This window comes from Rattus norvegicus, chromosome 8 (assembly GCF_021556685.1).
Source record: "Rattus norvegicus strain SHRSP/BbbUtx chromosome 8, alternate assembly SHRSP_T2T, whole genome shotgun sequence".
Classification (NCBI taxonomy): Eukaryota; Metazoa; Chordata; class Mammalia; order Rodentia; family Muridae; genus Rattus; species Rattus norvegicus.
The window spans coordinates 52,531,183-52,551,642 of NC_141541.1; the positions used below are offsets into that span (position 1 = coordinate 52,531,183).

At 52.3% G+C, this 20,460-nt stretch overlaps 2 protein-coding genes across 12 annotated transcripts in view; one reads left to right on the forward strand and one right to left on the reverse strand.

Moving 5' to 3' along the window:
- Window positions 1-11,508, forward strand: part of Bcl9l (BCL9 like) — a 30,206-nt gene extending 18,698 nt beyond the window's left edge. For 4 of the 6 annotated variants that reach the window (XM_087560962.1, XM_087560963.1, XM_087560960.1 and 1 more), the window contains 6 exons: window positions 95-214; window positions 4,749-4,959; window positions 5,127-5,211; window positions 5,295-7,581; window positions 7,867-8,148; window positions 8,353-11,508. In XM_087560962.1, the coding sequence (XP_087417088.1) occupies window positions 95-214; window positions 4,749-4,959; window positions 5,127-5,211; window positions 5,295-7,581; window positions 7,867-8,148; window positions 8,353-9,440 (4,073 nt within the window). In that variant the 3' untranslated portion in view covers window positions 9,441-11,508. 6 annotated transcript variants of the gene reach the window in all.
- The window catches only part of Cxcr5 (C-X-C motif chemokine receptor 5), a 40,351-nt gene continuing 31,384 nt past the window's right edge, over window positions 11,494-20,460 (reverse strand). For 4 of the 6 annotated variants that reach the window (XM_087560720.1, XM_087560722.1, XM_087560718.1 and 1 more), the window contains one exon: window positions 11,494-13,932. In XM_087560720.1, the coding sequence (XP_087416846.1) occupies window positions 12,865-13,932 (1,068 nt within the window). In that variant the 3' untranslated portion in view covers window positions 11,494-12,864. 6 annotated transcript variants of the gene reach the window in all.

Sequence of the window (20,460 nt, forward strand, 5' to 3'; positions counted from 1 at the left end):
TAGGAGAATGGTCTGGGAGGGCCTCTGCATGTGGAAGGACTAGGCCACATTGCCACACATTCTTACTCTCCCTGCCTGTGTCCTGCCTGGGCAGAGGTGGCACCCCGGAGTAAACGGAGGTGTGTGCTGGAGCGGAAGCAGCCATACAGTGGGGATGAATGGTGCTCTGGACCAGACAGCGAGGAGGACGACAAGCCCATTGGGGCCACCCACAGTGAGTACTCATTGATTCTGTGCCTGATGGTGCCCTCCCCCTGGTGTGTGCCTGTGACTCTCCTAAGGGAGCCTCCTTACCTAGGGCTTTAAGGGATTGTTCAAGGAATGGCATGGATCAGGAGCCCAGGTTCTTCCTCAGTCCTGCTTTTGACTTTTCCCTATCAATAGTGTGTGTGCTACCCATGTTCTCACCTTCCTTTCCTTCCTCTCTCCTTCCCTCCCTCTCATTTAAGGTCTCTCAGGTAATCCTTTTTCTGGACAACGCACCTACATGTCTAACAGATTTCATGGCCTATGCTGCCACCTACTGGTCAGTGGAGGATGGGCAGGGAAGGTCTGGCTTCTCAGGGAATCTCTTAGCTTGGCTTTGCAAAGCCTTGCTAAGCCTAGGTGTGAACTGACACTTAACTGTGTCTCTGGTTCCTTTCTCCAATCTCTAAATGACGCTCGGGGAAAAAAGCTCGTGGTGCATTTCTAGGATGAGATGTGGATGTCAGTTAGTGGCCGTTCCTCTCATTCTTTTTTTTTTTTTTTTTTTTGGTTCTATTTTTCGGAGCTGGGGACCGAACCCAGGGCCTTGCGCTTCCTAGGTAAGCGCTCTACCACTGAGCTAAATCCCCAGCCCCTCCTCTCATTCTTTAATCCATCCTTCTGTCCCTAAGACCTGAGACTTCCTTCTGTTTCCAACTTAAGCTCGTAAGAAACTAGCCAGAGAAGGTTAAATCCTGGGCTGTCGTTGTTGTCATTGGAGACAATATCTCACTGTGTAGCCCTTGCTAGTCTGGAACTCGCTATGTAGATTAGGCTAACCCGGAACTCACAGAGATCCTCCGCCTGCCTCTGCTTTCCCAGTGCTGGGATTAAATACGTGTGCCATTATGTCTGGTTAAACTGTGTGCTGCCTATAGGCAGGAATTAAGGAGAGGAGAAAGAGAAATGCACTTGCTACTTAGTTCTGTCCTCATAGCTACCTATGGGGAACGTGATCTGATGACAGTCACAGCAGAGGACAGTCAGCAAGTAGGGAATGAGTGGACCCTACTGGGGAGTGTCCAGCAAGAAATCCCCACACCTGGCTGGGACTGCCAAGGACCCATGTGACTAACTAATGCTGTATGGGCTATGTTCGGTCTCTGCATGGATGCTTGAGTGGTAGAACCTTTCACTGCTTCCTGGGACAGGGACCTCCTGTCACCCTGAATTTGCTTCTGTAACGTTAGCCTGTATCATTGTAGAAGCTTTGAAAGATACAGAGTGTCCCCATTAGGTTTTCCATATGCTACTTGAGTAGCACTTAACCTGTTGGGAACACTTTTTGAGCAAATCTTTATCCAGTTGTTACTTTATATGTAGATGGTTCTAGAATACTGACTACTCATCCCGTAACTCCCATGTTCTTATTATGCAGGGCTAAAAAGCACAACTGGATGCCCTTGAGAAAGGGCTATTTTCAGAGTGCCTGGATGGACAGCAAAGAAATCAAACCAACCACTTAAATAAAAATTTATTGACAATAAATAATTTTATACATTAAAAAAGAACCCTTAACACACACAAAAAAAAAAGAAAGAAAGAAAGAAAGAAAGAAAGAAAGAAAGAAAGAAAGAAAGATACAGAGTGATAAGAAATTGCTAAGATCCCATGACCAGCCTCTTTTAGATGGAAAACCTTTCAGTGGAGACCGGGTTTCTTGTAGTACAGACTAGCCTCAAGCTTGCTATGTAGATGAGGCTGGCCTTGAACTCCTGATCCTCTTGCCTGTCCCTCCCAAGGGCTGGGATTATAGTCTTGTGACACCATGTCGTTCAGCAGCATTCAACTGTGCAATTGAATTCTTCACATGCAGCAAGACAGACTGACAGGCTCAGGGACCAGGCCCCTTCACTTACATCCCTGGGATTATAAACTTGAGAAAGGAGTTCTGATTTCCCTTCTATAGAAATGATCTTTATCCTGTAGATTTGGCACAGGGAGAAAGTGAGTTAGGTATATGACATACTTTGAACGGTGTTAGCTTGTATTGCTGTTATGGCACTAGAAAGTTCCTTCTTGTGATAAACTCTGCTTCCTTCTCTAGCATGCAGAAACCTGTCGTGTGTTCTGATTTACACCCTGGGCCTATGGTGGCTGCTGCCTTGGCCAAGTTCTTGTGTTTTCGGAAGTGCTGGCACATGCTGTCTGTAGTCTGAAGGCTTTGACTTGTTTCTCTTGGATCCTCATCCCCTAAACCCACTGATGACCAGCTGTGGATCTTATCTATGCGAGAAGGGAATGTCAGGCTTGTGACCATGGAACAAAATCTGTCTTGCTGCTGAGGGATACTCTGGGAATGTTCTGAGTATGTCGGTCTGTGATATTGCGAAATATAGATTTGATCTTCTGTTGATTCCTGGCCTACTACTCTAAAACCCTGGGAAGGTCCAAAGGGAGAAGTGTTTTTTCGTTGTTCAGTTTTCTTTAATGCTGTATTGACTGGTGTGTCTGGCAGCCCTGAGGTAGCTTCTAGATGGAGCCTGATGACTGGAAAGATCAAACAGGATTAGAGGTTTAGAGCTTTCGGTCCCACACTCCAACCTCGTAAAGGGAATGGGGCTGGAAGTTGAATTGATCATCTGAGGCCAATGGTTTAATGAAATATTTCTAATGTAAAAAACCCAAAAAGAGGGCTAGGTAGATGGCTCAGTTGGGAAAAACTTGTCTCCCAAGATTTCAGATTCTCAGAACCCACACAGGAAGCTGGATACAGTGGTACCTGCCTGTAGTTAAGCCCAGGGGTGGCAGCACTCAAAGTGGAGGTAGACAGGTTCTCTGGAAGCTCATTGGCTAGCTACTCTGGTGTGCATGATAAAGTCTGAGAGCCAACACCCAAACGTTCTCTGTAGACCTCCAAATGTGCCCTTTGCCCTTAAACTGTGTATGTGCACACCTGCCCCTCCCCTGCAAAATCCAAAAGGATTTTCACTCAGAGAGGTCACAGAGGCAAATGCTCTTTCTCACATGACTTGCGAACTGTGTTCATCTCACCTGTCTCCATCAACAGCATCATTTTCATCTATTGTGTGTGCATGTGAGAGTGTATGTGACTGTGCGTATGCGTGTGTGTAAGCCTGTTGTTGATGGGGACACCGCTATATGATTCTTGGTGATCAGAGGTGACCAAAGTCATCTTGCATTGATCATTTTGTGAAAGCCTTTCGGACTTCAGTTGAAACTGATGTTTTGATTCGTGGCATAGTAACGGTGTGTGTGTGTGTGTGTGTGTGTGTACACTACATGGTGCATGAGTATGGTGGTCAGAAAAAATTTGTGGGTGTCACTTCCTCCTTCTAGGGTCATGGGCCTGAGGAGGTTGTCAGGGTTGACAACCGGTGCCTTTACCTGCTGAGCCATCTCAGGTCCTGTAGTGTCCTTGTGATAAACAGAAGCAAGGCATTTCTTCCAGCTGCTCTAGCATCTGGAACCTGGAAAACCTCAATGTACAGGTCATTCACAGGCAGGGTTGGGAGGGGAGAGGGCAGTTTTGTGAGCCTGCTTTTTTTTTTTTTTTTTTAATTTTTATTTATATAAGTACACTGTATAGCTGTCTTCAGACACACCAGAAGAGGGCATCAGATCCCATTACAGATGGTTGTGAGCCACCATGTGGTTGTTGGGAATTGAACTCAGGACCTCTGGGCGAGCAGTCAGTGCTCTTAACTGCTGAGCCATCTCTCCAGCCCCTGAGCCTGCGTTTCTTAACTCATGGGAAAGACAAATGCCAGAATTCAACTAAACTAGAGGCCACCCTGCCCGGCCCACAGGGATTGCTGACTGGTTATTGATGGGGACACCTCCATAGGATTCTTGGTGATCAGAGTTGACCCGAGTCTCGCATTGATCATTTTGTGAAAGCCTTTCTGACTCTCGTTGAGAGCCGACGCTTTGTTTTGTGCTACAGTAATGATGTTTTTCAAAAGACTTGTCCTCGGGTAGGGCACATGGGAGCCCAGTGGTGTTTCCATTTTGTAGGTGAAGAAACTGAGGCTTAGACAAATGCTATGTTTTGTAAAATCACAGTCAGTGAATCATGGGGTAGGATGAAAATCTGTCTGTGGTCCTCCCTGCCTTCCCCTTGGCTGGGTTATTAGACAGTATATTCACATGCGTGCACACATGCACACACACACACACATACATACATACACACGTACACATACAGACACACACATACACACACAGGCACACACAGACACATATAGACACACACACAGAGGGGAGCACTCTAGAGCAGAGCAGAGCTTTGAGTTGGAGTCTCTGCTACGTTTTTCTCTCTCCTCTCTCCATGGTCATCATTCTGGCCATCCCAGGCAAAGGTTAGTATAGGGCAAGTGAACTGGAAAGTCAGGCTGGTAAACACAGAGACTGTGGGGACAAATGACCCTCTGGGCATGGGCTTGAGGCAGTGAGCCTCCCAGGGCAGGAACACAGGCTGATCCTTCTTCCCACAGCTAGGCTGCTCACCAGCTCCCTCTCCTTTCTCTCTCCTCTTGCAGATTGTAATGTAGCAGACCCAGCCATGGTGGCCCCACAGTTGGGTCCTGGCCAAACTGCCCAACTGCCCCTCAGTGAGAACAGTGCACCAGGCCCCCAACATGGCCCCCCGCCAGGCCTTCGGCCAGACGTCCCTGGGGGTGGGGGTGGGGGCGTCCCAGGAAAGCCTCCGTCTCAGTTCGTGTACGTCTTCACCACCCATCTGGCCAACACGTAAGTCTTTGGGAGAGATGAAGGGTGAGGGGTGTCTGTCTATCCACGCCCATCCTGAGCACGTATGGGGGTCGGCGCATGTATGAGTGGGCGGTGCAAGGTTGGTGGGTGAGGGCGGGCTTGCTTTTGGCTGTCTCTGAGCTGCCTGTGACTGCTCTCCTATGCAGGGCGGCAGAAGCAGTGCTACAGGGCCGGGCAGAGTCCATCCTCGCCTACCACCAGCAGAACGTGCCCCGGGCCAAGCTGGATCAGGTGAGTGTGGTGTCCTGCCTGGTTCTAAGATAGGTTGGGATGTCCCCTCATCTGTCTTATTCTTTACCTTTGTCCTCCTGCAGGCCCCTAAAGTGCCACCCACCCCAGAACCACTACCCCTGAACACGCCATCAGCAGGTACACCACAGTCCCAGCCACCTCCGTTGCCACCGCCACCACCAGCCCCTGGCAGTGCCCCTCCTGCTCTGCCCCAGGAGGGGCCTCCTGAAGACACCAGTCAGGACCTGGCCCCCAACTCAGTGGGAGCTGCCAGCACAGGTGGTGGGACTGGGGGCACCCACCCCAACACCCCAACGGCTGCCACTGCTAACAACCCTCTGCCTCCTGGAGGAGACCCTGGCAGTGCTCCTGGCTCTGCCCTATTGGGCGAGGCCACGCCCACAGGAAATGGGCAGAGGAACCTGGTGGGCTCTGAGGGCCTGTCCAAAGAGCAGCTGGAGCACCGTGAGCGCTCCCTCCAGACACTTCGAGACATAGAGAGGCTGCTGCTCCGCAGCGGGGAGACTGAGCCCTTCCTCAAGGGGCCCCCTGGAGGAGCTGTTGAGGGAGGCCCGCCCGCACAAGCGCCCTCTGCCGCTCAGCAGCCTCCCTCCGCCCCTCCTCCGGGGCTGAAGAAGTACGAGGAACCTCTGCAGTCAATGATTTCACAGACACAGAGCCTTGGAGGCCCCCCATTGGAGCACGAGGTGCCGGGGCACCCTCAGGGCGGAGACATGGGACAGCAAATGAACATGATGATGCAGAGGCTGGGCCAGGACAGTCTGACACCTGAGCAGGTGGCCTGGCGCAAACTGCAGGAAGAGTACTACGAGGAGAAGCGGCGGAAAGAGGAGCAGATTGGATTGCATGGGGGCCGCCCTCTGCAGGACATGGTGGGAATGGGGGGCATGATGGGGAGGGGGCCCCCACCTCCTTACCACAGCAAACCTGGGGATCAGTGGCCACCTGGGATGGGCACGCAACTCCGAGGACCTATGGATGTCCAAGATCCCATGCAGCTCCGACCTGGACCTCCCTTCCCCGGCCCCCGTTTCCCAGGCAACCAGATGCAAAGGGTGCCTGGCTTTGGAGGTATGCAGAGTATGCCCATGGAAGTACCCATGAATGCCATGCAGAGACCTGTAAGGCCGGGCATGGCCTGGAATGAAGACTTGCCCCCTATTGGGGGACCCAGCAACTTTGCCCAGAATGCTGTGCCCTATCCAGGTGGGCAGGGTGAGGCAGAGCGGTTCATGACCCCTCGTGTCCGGGAGGAGCTGCTGAGGCACCAGTTGCTGGAGAAGCGGTCAATGGGCATGCAGCGGCCCCTGGGCATGGCGGGTAGTGGCATGGGACAGAGCATGGAAATGGAACGGATGATACAGACACATCGACAGATGGACCCTACCATGTTCCCAGGGCAGATGACTGGAGGAGATGGTCTGGCTGGCACTCCCATGGGCATAGAGTTCGGTGGAGGCCGGGGCCTCCTGAGCCCTCCAATGGGACAGTCTGGGCTGAGGGAGGTAGACCCACCCATGGGACCGGGCAACCTCAACATGAACATGAATGTCAACATGAACATGAACATGAACCTGAATGTGCAGATGACGCCACAGCAGCAGATGCTGATGTCACAGAAGATGCGAGGCCCTGGAGACATGATGGGTCCTCAGGGCCTCAGTCCTGAGGAGATGGCTCGAGTTCGGGCCCAGAACAGTAGTGGCATGATGGCGGGTCCACAGAAGATGCTCATGCCTTCTCAGTTTCCCAACCAGGGCCAGCAGGGATTCTCTGGGGGCCAGGGACCCTACCAAGCCATGCCCCAGGACATGGGCAACACTCCAGACATGTTTAGCCCTGATCAGAGTTCAGTGCCCATGGGCGCTGTGGGCACCGCCCGGCTCAGCCATATGCCTCTGCCCCCTGCATCCAATCCCCCTGGGTCTGTGCACTCAGCCCCCAATAGGGGGCTTGGCAGGCGGCCTTCAGATCTCACCATCAGTATTAATCAGATGGGCTCACCAGGCATGGGGCATCTGAAGTCACCCACCCTTAGCCAGGTGCACTCCCCGCTGGTCACCTCACCCTCTGCCAACCTTAAGTCACCCCAGACTCCCTCACAGATGGTACCCTTGCCTTCTGCCAACCCACCAGGACCTCTCAAGTCACCCCAGGTCCTCAGCTCTTCCCTCAGTGTGCGTTCACCCACTGGCTCACCCAGCAGGCTCAAGTCTCCCTCCATGGCGGTGCCTTCTCCGGGCTGGGTCGCCTCTCCCAAGACAGCCATGCCTAGTCCTGGGGTCTCCCAGAATAAACAGCCACCTCTCAACATAAACTCTTCCTCTACCCTGGGCAACCTGGAACAGGGTGAGTGATCTAGGTGGACTTGGGTGGGAGCCTTGGTGGCGGGTAGGTCCCCGCAGGGGCATGATGGCAGCTGTGCCGGGCCTCTTACCCAGAGCTGCAGGTACATCTAGGCATCTCACAGGGTGTCACTTAGAACTTGGACTCTCTCCACTGTGGGAACTGCGTGGAGATGGATGGGACTGTCACAGTGGGATGGGGGTGTGTCTGAAGCGAGGGGGAGATTCCAGGGAAGTCAACCTCTCCAGTGACCCCTGCTCTCTTTTCTGTCTCTCTTCAATTCTGTAGGTGCTCTCCCACCTGCTGGCCCCCGGAACAGCTCCTCAGCTCCTCCCGCCAACCCTCCCAGCAGCCTCATGAATCCCAGCCTACCGTTCACATCCTCCCCAGACCCCACGCCTTCCCAGAACCCTCTGTCACTGATGATGTCTCAGATGTCCAAGTATGCCATGCCCAGCTCTACCCCGCTGTACCACAATGCCATCAAGACCATCGCCACCTCAGATGACGAGTTGCTGCCTGACCGGCCCCTGCTACCCCCACCCCCACCACCGCAGGGCTCTGGGCCAGGTGCGAGGAGGCAGAGCTCTCTGGCAACAGTGGGTTTGCTTAGGAATGGCCCCTGTGGACATGCTGGCTCCTGCATGCTTCCACAGTCTCTGGTTATGGGGGTGGTGTGAGCTCTGGGGCCCTGTTCCAATCACTAGCAGGACTGGGAGGCACTTCCCCAAGGTTGGGTGGGCATAGCTCTAATGCACTGTTCTTTCCCCACAGGTATCAGCAACAACCAGCCCAACCAGATGCATATGAACCCTGCTGCTGCCCAGAGCCCCATGGGCATGAACTTGCCAGGCCAGCAGCCCCTGTCCCATGAGCCTCCACCTACTATGTTGCCCTCCCCCACCCCTCTGGGGTCCAACATTCCACTGCACCCCAATGCACAGGGGACTGGGGGCCCTTCTCAAAACTCAATGATGATGGCCCCAGGAGGCCCAGACTCCCTAAATACCCCTTGTGGCCCTGTGCCCAGCTCTTCCCAGATGATGTCCTTTCCTCCTCGGCTGCAGCAACCCCATGGTGCCATGGCCGCCACTGGGGGTGGGGGGCCTGGCCTGCAGCAGCACTACCCTTCAGGCATGGCCCTGCCCCCTGAGGACCTGCCCAACCAGCCACCTGGTCCCATACCCTCCCAGCAGCACCTGATGGGCAAAGGCATGGCTGGCCGCATGGGCGATGCGTACCCACCGGGGGTACTCCCTGGGGTGGCATCGGTACTGAATGACCCAGAGCTGAGTGAGGTGATCCGGCCCACCCCTACCGGCATTCCTGAGTTCGACTTATCCAGAATCATCCCCTCTGAGAAACCGAGCAGCACCCTCCAATACTTCCCCAAGAACGAGAACCAGCCCCCCAAGGCCCAGCCCCCCAATCTGCACCTCATGAACCTGCAGAACATGATGGCGGAGCAGGCCCCGTCTCGGCCCCCCAACCTCCCAGGCCAACAGGGGGTCCAGCGGGGTCTCAGCATGTCCATGTGCCACCCTGGACAGATGTCCTTGCTGGGCAGGACAGGTGTGCCCCCACAGCAGGGCATGGTGCCCCACGGCCTGCACCAGGGGGTCATGTCCCCTCCACAGGGCCTCATGACCCAGCAGAATTTTATGCTGATGAAACAGAGGGGCGTGGGGGGTGAGGTCTACACCCAGCCTCCCCACATGCTCTCCCCACAGGGCTCCCTCATGGCCCCCCCACCCCAGCAGAACCTCATGGTGTCCCACCCTCTGCGGCAGCGCAGTGTGTCTCTGGACAGCCAGATGGGCTACCTCCCAACGCCGGGCGGCATGGCCAATCTACCCTTCTAGCAGGCCCCTCGGTTTGGAGCTGGGGATACTGAAAATACGTTAACTTTAAAAAGTTTTGCTTTTCCTCCAGTGTTGGGATGGATGGCCTGGGTCCAGGGGTAGGGTGGAGGGGAGGGATAGGGCTTGTGTGGGGAGTGGCGTTTGTGGAAACCTGATGTGCTGGCAGCTTAGGGGGGGAGCGGCAAGTGTCGGTGAGGAGTTGGAATTGGGGTTTGCTCCATTTCTGACACCAGGACCGCTCCTCCCCGGCCCCCCTAGTCCCACGGAGCTTCTGTTCCCCGTCGTCTTTGCCCCTCCCCGCTTTCAGCTGTGTTTCGGGGGTCCTTGGGGAGAGAGGAGGGTCTTCCATCCTCTGACCTGTTGTGGACAGGTCGGTTTCTCTCCGCCGGGTCTCTCTGCTTTGACCCCGTTTTCCTTCTGCCTCATTTCCTCTCCCTACTGACGTGGCTGACCTCCTCTCCCACGCCCCCTGCAGGCAGCTGGCCAGGTGGGCAGGTGTCAGCGGAGCTGTAAATAGAGCTGCGCTTTTGTGCCGGTTTGTGCGTGTGCCGTATTTCTGTGTTTTGATAGAAGTCACACACAAGGGAAAAAAAGATTAAGAAAAAAAAAAAAACCCACCTCCCTCCTCTTTCAAATGATCACACCCTCCATTTCCCTGGACCCAGAGACATACAGTCCTCGTACGCCCCACCTATAAAATGAGGTCAGACCATCCAGGCTTCCATTTGGTGAGCCCCTGAGGACTGAGAATCTCCCTCTTCCCTCGTGGCCGCCTGTCTGCTGCTGAGTGACTTCCGGAGAGCAGGTGTGCACATGTGCATGTGTTTACGCACACCAGTGACATAGGGCCCCCAGCCTGGGTGCCTCTGCTGCTACATCTTAGCCAGAACTTGAAGCCCTTTGTCCCCATTCTAGGATAAAGGAGAGAAGGAAGGGGCAGCGTGTGGCCCCTTAGAATGGAGCTATGGAGGGGTTAGCATGCTGGGACCCATGGGCCAGGTAACCCCTCAGGGCATGGACTCTTCTAGAAACCACCACTTGCTTCTCACCAAAGAAGGAAGGAACAGAGTTGGCCCTCCAGCCTCCACTTCTATCTCGGAGTGAGGGAAGGCAGTGTGGGGGAGAACATCCTGCTGCCTCCCCCCCTGTCTACTCTCTGGCAAGGTCTTTCTGTCCAGGGCTCAGGGCCATGTACCAGATCTGACTATGACCACCAGGCACAGCCACTGCCTCCCCTCTTACTTCCCAGGAGAGCCCCTCACCCGCCACTGGTCAGACTGAAGCCATACAGGAATGGGTGTTTTGTCTCCTTTGGCCCCAGGAGTAAACTACTTGTGTTTTTCTCACTTCCTTTCCTGCCTTGTTAGGTGGCGGGCAGCTCCCTGGCTAAGGCCTTTCCTGCCCTGCCTCCAGGGCCAAGGGCCATTCTAGACAGGGTGTCTTTTACTAGGGCCCTGTCTGTCCCCAGCCTTTCTGACCTGCAGGGCCTGGTTTTGCCTTGGCAGCTGTAATACAAAGGGAGTTTGTGCCCACTTCTCCCAGTCTGGTGCTGTCCACTGTCAGCCAGGTCAGGCACCAAGCCCCTCCAGAGCTGGCTGCAGGCCCCTGGCTTCCCCTGCCCCTCCCCGGGACCATAGCCAAGGTCTCTTGTGTTGAGAGGTGGGTAGAAACCTGTCCTTCCTGCCAGACACTGCCCTCCCTGCTCCCACCCACATCCCCACCCTGCCCAAACTGTCTAGCCTGTCCTGCTCCAAGGAGAGGGCTCAGGCCACAAAGGGCCTGATGCCCCCTTCTTGTGCCCTCGTCTCCCACCTCCACCACTAGCTTCCTAAGGTGAAGTCCACAGGCCAGCCTTCTCCCCTCCATCCATGGCCATACCCCAGCCATTTTGTACCATTATATAAATATATATATAAAATATAAATATATAAATACAATATGTGAAGACATCTTCCTGGTTTTTATTTTGAAACACTTTTTAGGCTTGTTCCGGGGGTCTCTGTGCAGCCTGTACTGTATTGCCCTGTTTTATAGGTGCCTTTTTATTAAAAAGAAAATTCAAAAATGCCTTCTCTTGCATTTTTATTTCTGTGTCTGGTTTCGCCTCTGCCCAGCTGGCTGTCAGAAGCTGGGAGCAGAAAAGGGGATCCCCAGGTGTCACCACCATTCTGCAATGAGGATACAGTCTCCGGAGCTATAGCATTGATTTCCCCAGTGGGGTCCCCCGGGAGCCTGTATGGTTGACTTGAGTGGTGCTAGGCAACTCTGCTTCCCTCAGTCCACCCCCCACCCTCCTAGATCAGTGGCTGGGAGGAAGCAGAGCTCAGAGTTGCCTGCTGGCTTCCCCTAAGTAGGTGTGGAGCAGTTTCCGCTGGTTCTATCTGAGTAGTACCCTCCCAGGTGCAAGGTACTGCCTCCCTGGGCCTGGGGACTTGCCCACCCAGGTCGGCTTCTCACTTTGTCTCTACCTAATGAAGACAGGGACCTCTATCTTCATTCTCTTAGCTAAATGTCCCCTCTCCTGGGGCTTACTTTCCCCAGGCAGTTGACCTCCTTCCCCATCGGTGCCCAGAATCCACTAGGGCCCTGGATCTCATCTCCCTGCCAATCTGGAAGCTTTGGTCCATGGGTGGAGAAGACAGCTGGGTTGGATTTTTACTTGTTCCTCTTTGGAGCCTGGAAAAGGTGTCTTTCCATTTTTTTCCACTGGGCCTCTTTCCTGCTGGCTTGCTTGCCCTTTACTCTTCTCAGGATACTGGCAAGGTTCCAGGACCTTCTGGAACTTGCCCTCAGTCTGTAATCCAAGATCCAGTAACATGGGGCTGATCCAGTGGTGGTTTGGTTGGAGCAGACAGCTACCTAAAGCAGATCAGTTTCAGGTTCCTGCTGGTTAGGAGAAAGGCACGGGTGAAGGTCTGGCATACGTCTGTATTTAGGAGACAGGCACATTAAGGCCACAGTCTGCCGCCAGGTGGCTGTTCCTCAGTGGTGTAGGAGTAATGGGGAGCTGCAGCAGTCGGTAGCTGAGGAGAGTCTGAGCTCATAATTGGGAGGAAGATGAGACTGTGTGCCGCAGGCAGAGGTGGCTTTTCCCTATGGCCAGGAAGAAATAAAGCTGAGTCTTCACTTTAGCTTGTTAAGATGGGAGGTGTGTGGAGTCCTCTTCGTCCAAGGGGATATAGGTGGTCTGGGTATTGCTTGCCTTGCCTTTGGGCCGCTTTCCCCTCCTGTGGCTCTAGTCTAGCCTGAGGGCTGGCAGAAGAGCTTTGGGAACATTCTAGAAAGAGTTTGTCTAGCCGTCCCAGCTGGGGGACACTGGCCCCAATAGCTCTTAGAATCCCAGCTTATGTTAGACAGGTTTCTAACACCACGTTTATGCTCCCAAGGAAAACAGAAACAGAGCCGGGGGCTGAGACCCCGGGATCTAGAAGGTGGTAAGAGAAGTAGCGTTCTCTGACTCAGAGAGACTGCTCTTGCGCCAGCCCGGAAAGAGCTGACAAAGGGAGGCCGGGCCAGCACAGCCCAGCTTGGTCAGAAGCCGAGACAAGTCACTGCGGAACTTTACGCCAGCGAAGGTGTAGAGCATGGGATTGAGACAGCAGTGAGCCAGGCCCAGGAATTCACATAAGGTGATAGCCACTGAGAGGTAGCCACTCAATTCGCAACTGCTGTTCACAGCCTTCAGCCTTTCCAGTGTATCGAGGAAGATGACAATGTGGTAGGGTGACCAGCAGAGAAGGAAGATGCTTGTCACCAAGATGGCCACCCTGACTGCCTTCTGCCTCTGAGGGCGCCGCTGGGCCTGCAATAGCCTGTGTACCACTCCCACATAACACCAGGCCATCACGAGCATCGGTAGCAGGAAGCCCCCAGTGTGGTAGAGAAACCGGGAGGCGAACCAGGCTCTAGTTTCGGCTTCATTTTCTTGGGAGAAGATGCACTGTGGTAAGGACTCGTTGTTATGAGGTTGGACAACCTTGGCAAAGAGGAGTTCTGGCAAGGCAAATAGGAAGCCGGCTAGCCAAATAGTCGAGCAGGTGATGTGGATAGAGAGGAGACGGCGGCGGCGGTAGGCGTGGACCGCATGGACGATGGCCAGATAACGGTCGACAGCTATGCAGGCCAGCAGCAGGCTGCTGCAGTAGAAATTGATCTTGTGCAGGGCGATCACAGTTTTGCAGAGGAAGGTCCCTAGGACCCAACCCACAGAGCCCTCAGCCACTGCAAAAGGCAAGATGAAGACCAAGAGAAGGTCGGCTACTGCCAGGTGGAACAGGAAGGTCTCCGTTGAGCTCCGAGTGTGCCGGTGCCTCTCCAGGATTACCAGTACGAGGATGTTTCCCATCATACCCAGGAGGAAGATGAGGCTGTAGGCCACAGGCATGAATATCGTCTTAAAGGAAGTCAGTAGGGGCCCCTCCTCTGTAGAACAGAAGATACTGTCCTGTAGGGGGATCTCCGTGCTGTTACTGTAGATGGCCAGTTCCTTGTACTGCAAGGACAAAGAGAAAGAAAAGTCAGAACGGCAGCCATATCCCTTCTCTCTGAGAGGAAGCTACCTGTGACATTTCTTGTCCATCCAGGCTAACTGCCTTTTGTTTGCACTATTCTATGTCCCTTTGGCCTGTCCTTAAACAGATCAGGCCATCTTCCTTCCTTCTACTTATTTATTTTAGACAGGATCTGCCTATATAGCCCTGGCTAGCCTGGAACTTACTGTGTAAACCAGGCTGACCACAGATTTGGGTGGTTTCTGCTTGCTGAGTGCTAGGATTAAAGGTACATGCCCCCGTGTCCTGTTTCATAAATATAACGCTTTGGGCTGGAGAGGTGGCTCAGTGGTTAAGAGCACTGACTGCTTTTCCAGAGGTCCTGAGTTCAAATCCCAGCAACCACAGGCCGGCTGACAACCATCTGTCATGGGATCTGATGCCCTTTCTGGTGTGTCCGGAGATAAATAAATGTTTAAAAAATAAATAATGTTTTGTTCTAGTTTCTGGTATATTCTGGAGATATAACCGGGGGCCTTGTGAGTGCTGAGCAAATGTTCCACCATTGAGCCACATCCCTCAGGGTGTTGTTGTTGTTGCTGCTGCTGTTGTTGTTGGTTTGAACTCTTTTTTTTTTTTTTTTCCGGAGCTGGGGACCGAACCCAGGGCCTTGCGCTTGCTAGGCAAGTGCTCTACCGCTGAGCTAAATCCCCAACCCCTGAACTCTTTGGTATGCAAACGGGACAAGTGGTCACTCACACAGTGATAGGCTGTTCTTAGAGGTGGAAGGCTACACTGCAGGTGTAGGGATGGCAGTCAGTACTGACATTTGGGGACGGCATCTGATCAGAACAAGAAGTCAATATTCCATTCTGTAAGGACAGTGGGTAGTAAATCTACCATCCCGCTGGGAGTGGGGACTGGTTGGGAGCTGATGTGGCTTGCTTACTTCCTCTGATTCTCTCCCCTTGTTCCGGTCTTGATTATTGCTGAAACTGAGGAGACGGCCTCCTATCTGGTTTGATCCACACGAGCTTGAGGTATGGAATCTTACTCCTATTTTACAGAGGTGTCTTGCTCAGAGAGGAGGTTTGCTTAAAGGCACGTTTGCCTGTCCTCAGAGTTAATCAGTATCTCTACACTGAGCGCCACTACCCGGAACTTCCCTCAGAAGGCTGCTGGGAAAGGGGTGGAGCCTAAGTTTCCAGCTACTTCCCAAGCAGAGAGCAACCGCTTTAGGCGCAGGAACCCTGCAGAGGAGGTAAATATGAGTCACACACAGGGAGACCAGGCACCGGGAAGGGAGGAAGCGTGTACTGAGTGGAAAGAAGGGGGCGTGCCTGTTATATCTCCGGAAGTTCCTACCTCCACATCCTCCTCCCCATCTGTCACTGCCCTCCATCACCCCAGTTCTCATGTTGTTTGCCTACTAACCACAAAGGAAGACAGGGTGCCTGTTTTCATACCTTTCACTCACAGCTGCCCTGCACCTGGGTTTCCTCAGCTCCCAACTCTGTTCTTCTGCCCTGCCCTGGTCAACCTCCTCCCAGGGCAATACAAAACCAATTACACCCTTTCTGGGCAATACAAAACCAATTACATCTTACCGACTATGGGTTCAAATGACAGCAGTATAAATGATGGGCCCCAGGGAGGTAAGAGACAGTGGCATGTTCTGTCCTCTAGGCTCTGGCAATCTAGTCTTTGTGCTGACCCCCTTTCAGGAGAAGAGGTTGGTTCATGGGTTACCTTAACTCTTCCTTGTCACCAGGCACACTGTTTGTAGGTGGCACACTCACTTCCCCTGATGGGTAGACTGATTCCCCATCTTGGTCTTTTGGTCCCTAGAACAGATGGCTCTTTCATAGGGGATGGGGACACATTACCATGTGGCAGCACTCCCTACCTACCACCTCTCCAGTGTCCCGTCTGCCATCACCTCTTCCTGCCTCTCATCCTGCCTCTCTATGGGACCTTTTCTTTACTTCTTTCATTTTTTAAAAATCAGACTTTAAACTTTCTTACTTATGTGTATGAGTGTTTAGCCTGCATGTATGTGTGCCATGTGACCTCCTAATGCCTATGGAGGTCAGAAGAAGGCACTGGCTCCTTTGGAACTGGAGTTACAGATGGTGTAAGTCACCGTGTGGGTGTTAGGAATTGAACCCTAGTCCTCTGCAAGAGTAGCACGTGCTGTTAACCGCAGAGCCATCACTCTAGCCTTATGGGTCCTTTACTTACTATCTTTTCCACTCTTTTACACTCAGTGGACAGGGTGAGTTTCCTCAGACTCAAATCCCAGCCCCGCACTTCTCAGAAGTCTGGGGTGGGAAGATGACTTAAGCCCACAATTTGAGTTCCATTGTTAATATAGCCAGACTCTGTCTCCAAAACAGACAAACCAAAACTACACCTACACAGGTCCTGTAGATCTAGTGTCTTGCTTAGAGTCCCTTGATGGTTCCCCATCACCTGTAAGAAATAGGTGTCTTTTCTGATATCCTATACAGTGATATCATATACAACAGCAAAACCATTTATAAAGAGCCACTTTTGATGTTATGTCCACTAGCAGAAAAAATGGGTCAAGTCAAGTTTCACACAGCAGAATTCAACACATACTTGGAAGGAAATGAAGTTTATGGTGTGTCTGTCTGTCCTCTTAGGGGCAGATATTTAACTCGCATGGCTTGATTTCAGAACCAACATCAGGGAATCCATACAGCATAAAGACCCAGGCATACCTCAGGAGTTGTTATGAAATAGAATGGGGGGGTTGTACCTGGTGGGCCCATGCTAAGGTGTCCCTGAGAAATTACACTGTGCAACAGATCTGGTCTGAAGGGGGTTTAGTGGAGGAAGGGAGGGGAGTGAAGGCCTGGAGGAGGGGTAGAGGCAGACAGATGGGATCAGAGCCATTAGGGCAGAGAATGGGGGGCAGAGAAGGACAGAAAAGGGGAGAGAGAGATCAAGAGATCAGGAGGAACAGGAGGGAACAGAGAGAGTGCCAACTAGGGTGGCAAGCAGTCCTTTTATTTGCTGCCCACACCTCAGCGGCAGGTAATGGCAGAAGTAGCTGATGTAAGCCATTGCATCCCTGGGATGAGCCCAGCAGAGCTAACAGGAGTTCCTAGATTAGGGCTCCCAGGTCCTCTTCTTGCCTTTAAACTAGGGTTGTTCACTTTCAAGTCTATGGTAAAAACAAACAAACAAACAAACAAACAAACAAGCAGGCAAACATAGGCATTGGCTAGGCATGGTGGCTCAGGCTGTGATCTAACACTGGAGGGAAAGGCCAGAGGATCAAGGGATGAAGGATAGTTTCACCTACATGAGTTCTGGGCTGGCCTATGCTGCTTGGGTCCTTGTAACAAACAAACAAACAAACAAACAAACAAACAAGGGCCATTCAAGGAGCAGAGCACTACAGAAACTGAGCCTGTGTGTGAAAGAATGGCCCTCATTTGAAAACAATAGACCTGTTGGACAGAGTCTCAATGCCCGAGATAGACAGCCTTTACATTCCCTCTAAAGCAGGGCTGGAGGTACAGCTCAGCAGGAAGATGCTTGCCTAATATATACAGGGCCCAGAGTTTGAGCCTCAGCCCTGCAAAAATAAAAAAAAAATCAATTCTCCCAAATGCACACTCCTTTGATGTGTCAGACCTCACCTCCAACGTCATTGCACCAGACATGCTATGCCTCAGGTATGCACACTACCAGCTGCCTGTCCCCAGCAACCCAGGCAGCTTCCTGTCACCTTTGCTCAACCTCTTCCTGTCTTCAAGTCCACCTCTCTAAGCTCCTGCCTTCCTTCAAGGCCCCCAAGTTGACTCCATCTTTCTATATCCTACTTAGCTCCTTCTGCTTGGAGTTCCAAGCTGTCTGGGGCTCAGCAGGGACTTACACCTTTGCATCTGTCTGTAAATTCTGCCTTTGGGGTCTTTCTTGGGCTCTCTGTCCCTTTAGGGAGCTGTCTCCAGTAGAATAGAGTGCAGCTATTTGGTTCTGACTCTGCAGTAAGGGGTGGATGGAAAGCTGTGGGGTGAACAGTCCCTGTGCAGAGCACAGACATCAGGCAGATGGTGGGGATGTAATGACTCACCCCTTGGTGGCAGCTGAACCCGTCCTGAGGAGCTTGTGAGTCTAACCAGCCTGTCTGGCCTAGAGGCTCAAGTTTTTAATCCTACAAAGAATCTAGGCTGATGAGCTTCTTTTCCACTTAAAGTTCAGTCAGTGCGACATTCCCACAGGGACAGGTAAGGGGTGAGGGTCTGTCTATTCTTCCATACCAACAGGTATTGTTTTGGCAAAGTACTCAGGGGAGGGGAAGATGGAAGGAAGCTGGTCTGGTGCAGATCAACATGAGGTGTCAAACAAACATTCAAACTTGAGAGTGTTAAAGCCACTTCCCACACACAGGAGCTTGGGCACTCCTCTCCATCAAACCATAGAGAGAGGCCTTAGGTGAGGTTGGCTCTGGCATGGTGGAAAGATGATGTCAAAGGGAACTGGTCTAGCTAATGCACTGGGAAAAGTGCACTGTCAGCAACAGGATGAATGGCTCACTCATTCTTGGCTATGAAAGACAGCTCCCACCATGATGGGCAACACACTTCCTACATAGACTTAGGCGCGCGCCCCGATAGGACCACACGGCCAAGCTGCACCGGCAGGCACTCAGAGCACAGACAGCTAACAAGCAAGCTATAGGGATGCATGCCCCATGGGAAACTGTGCTGCCTGGAATGAAGCCAGACATAAGCTGGGAATGTATTTAGAAAGCACTGTGAGCTCTGGGGCAGGAGGCGGGGAAGAGGTCCCGCTGTTAGGGATAGGGTGGGGGGAAGAGGTAAGAGAGGCAAAGTTCTCTTCCTATGACGGGATCCACACAGACTGCCCTCTACACAGGACTCAGGTCTCTCCCTGAACAAGCAGAGTCTCTAAACCTTGTGTGTGTGTGTGTGTGTGTGTGTGTGTGTGTGTGTGTGTGTGTGTGTGTGCGCGCGCGCGCGCTTTCTAAGTAACAAACCTGCTTTGTTGCCTCAAGCCGTCTAGCAGGCAGTCTGCTAGGGTTTGCTGACTGGATTTCTCTGGGAGCAGGTTGGGGAACATTCCTCAAGGATGTACTCTGGATTTTCTTCTAGCAGTCACTGGGGTGTGGCTGAGGAACACTATCAATGCAAAGTCCTCCATAAGCAGAGACCAGGGACCCAAATTCATCAGATAAAATTATCGTCGGGGCAAATTAGAGAGAACTGGGCTGGGGTGTAGCCAGTAGTCTCTGCAACCAGACATCTTTGAGCTCAAGTGTAAGGGAAGAGTTTCTGCTTCAGGAAAGTCTGGACCCTGCCTTTTGATTCTGTTGTTCACTGATGTTCTGGTTGTCTGTCATGCCCTGTGTGGACAGATTTGAGCTGTTTCTTAACATGGTCTTGGTTCCCCTCCCACCAGTAGTCTTTGCTTCTCTAACCTGCAGGCCCACCCTAATCCCCAGTCCCGAGGAGCCTACAGGGCTTCTTACTCAGTACATGTTCTCTCAGGCTCTCTGAAGAGCAATAATGCAAGTTAGACAAGTGCTCTACCACTGAGCTACTGTGATTGTGTGTGTGTGTGTGTGTGTGTGTGTGTGTGTGTGTGTGTGTGTGTGTGTGTGTGTGTTTGGAGGCCAGAGGTAGACATCAGGTGTCTTCTTCCATTATTCTCTACCGTATCTTTTGAGACAATGTCATTGAACCTTATGCTTACCAATTATCTATACTTGCTGACCAGTGAGTGCAAGTAACCCCACCCCCACCCCTTTAAAAGAAGGTCTTTATTTTATTTTTACTTTATGTGTACAGGCGTTTTGCCTGTGTATATGTTTGTGCTCACATGCATTAAGCCTGCACATGCCAGAAGAGGGTTTTGGATCCCATGGGACTAGAGTTATATAAGGTTATACAATCTAGGTGCTAGGAATTGAACTCAGGACCTCTGGAAGAGCATCCAGCGCTCTTAATTGCTGAGCCATCTCTCCAGTCCTCTGGGGATCTTCTTGTATTTGAACTTGAAATCATAACTACTTACTTTTGTTTTGTTTTGTGTGGTTTTTAAATAGATGTGGATTTTTTAAAAATTTATTTTATGTATATGAATACACTATCACTGTCCTCAGACACACCAGAAGAGGACATCAGATTCCATTACAGATGGTTGTGAGCCACCAGGTGATTGCTAGGAATTCAGGACCTCTGGAAGTGCAGTCAGTGCTCTTCACCACTGAGCCATCTCTCCAGGGTTTATTTTGTGTTTTCAAGACAGAGTTTCTCTGTGTAGCCCTGGCTGTACTGGAACTCACTCCATAGATCAGGCTGGCCTCAAACTCAGAGATCTGCCTGCCTCTGCCTCCTGAGTGCTGGGATTAAAGGTGCACACTGTTACCACCTGGCCCTTACTTGTTGTTTTAAGACGGTGCCATGTCACTAAGTTGCCCAGGCTGGCTTTGAATGAACTCTGTAGCCAATGTCTTGAATTTTCCTTCCTCCTGC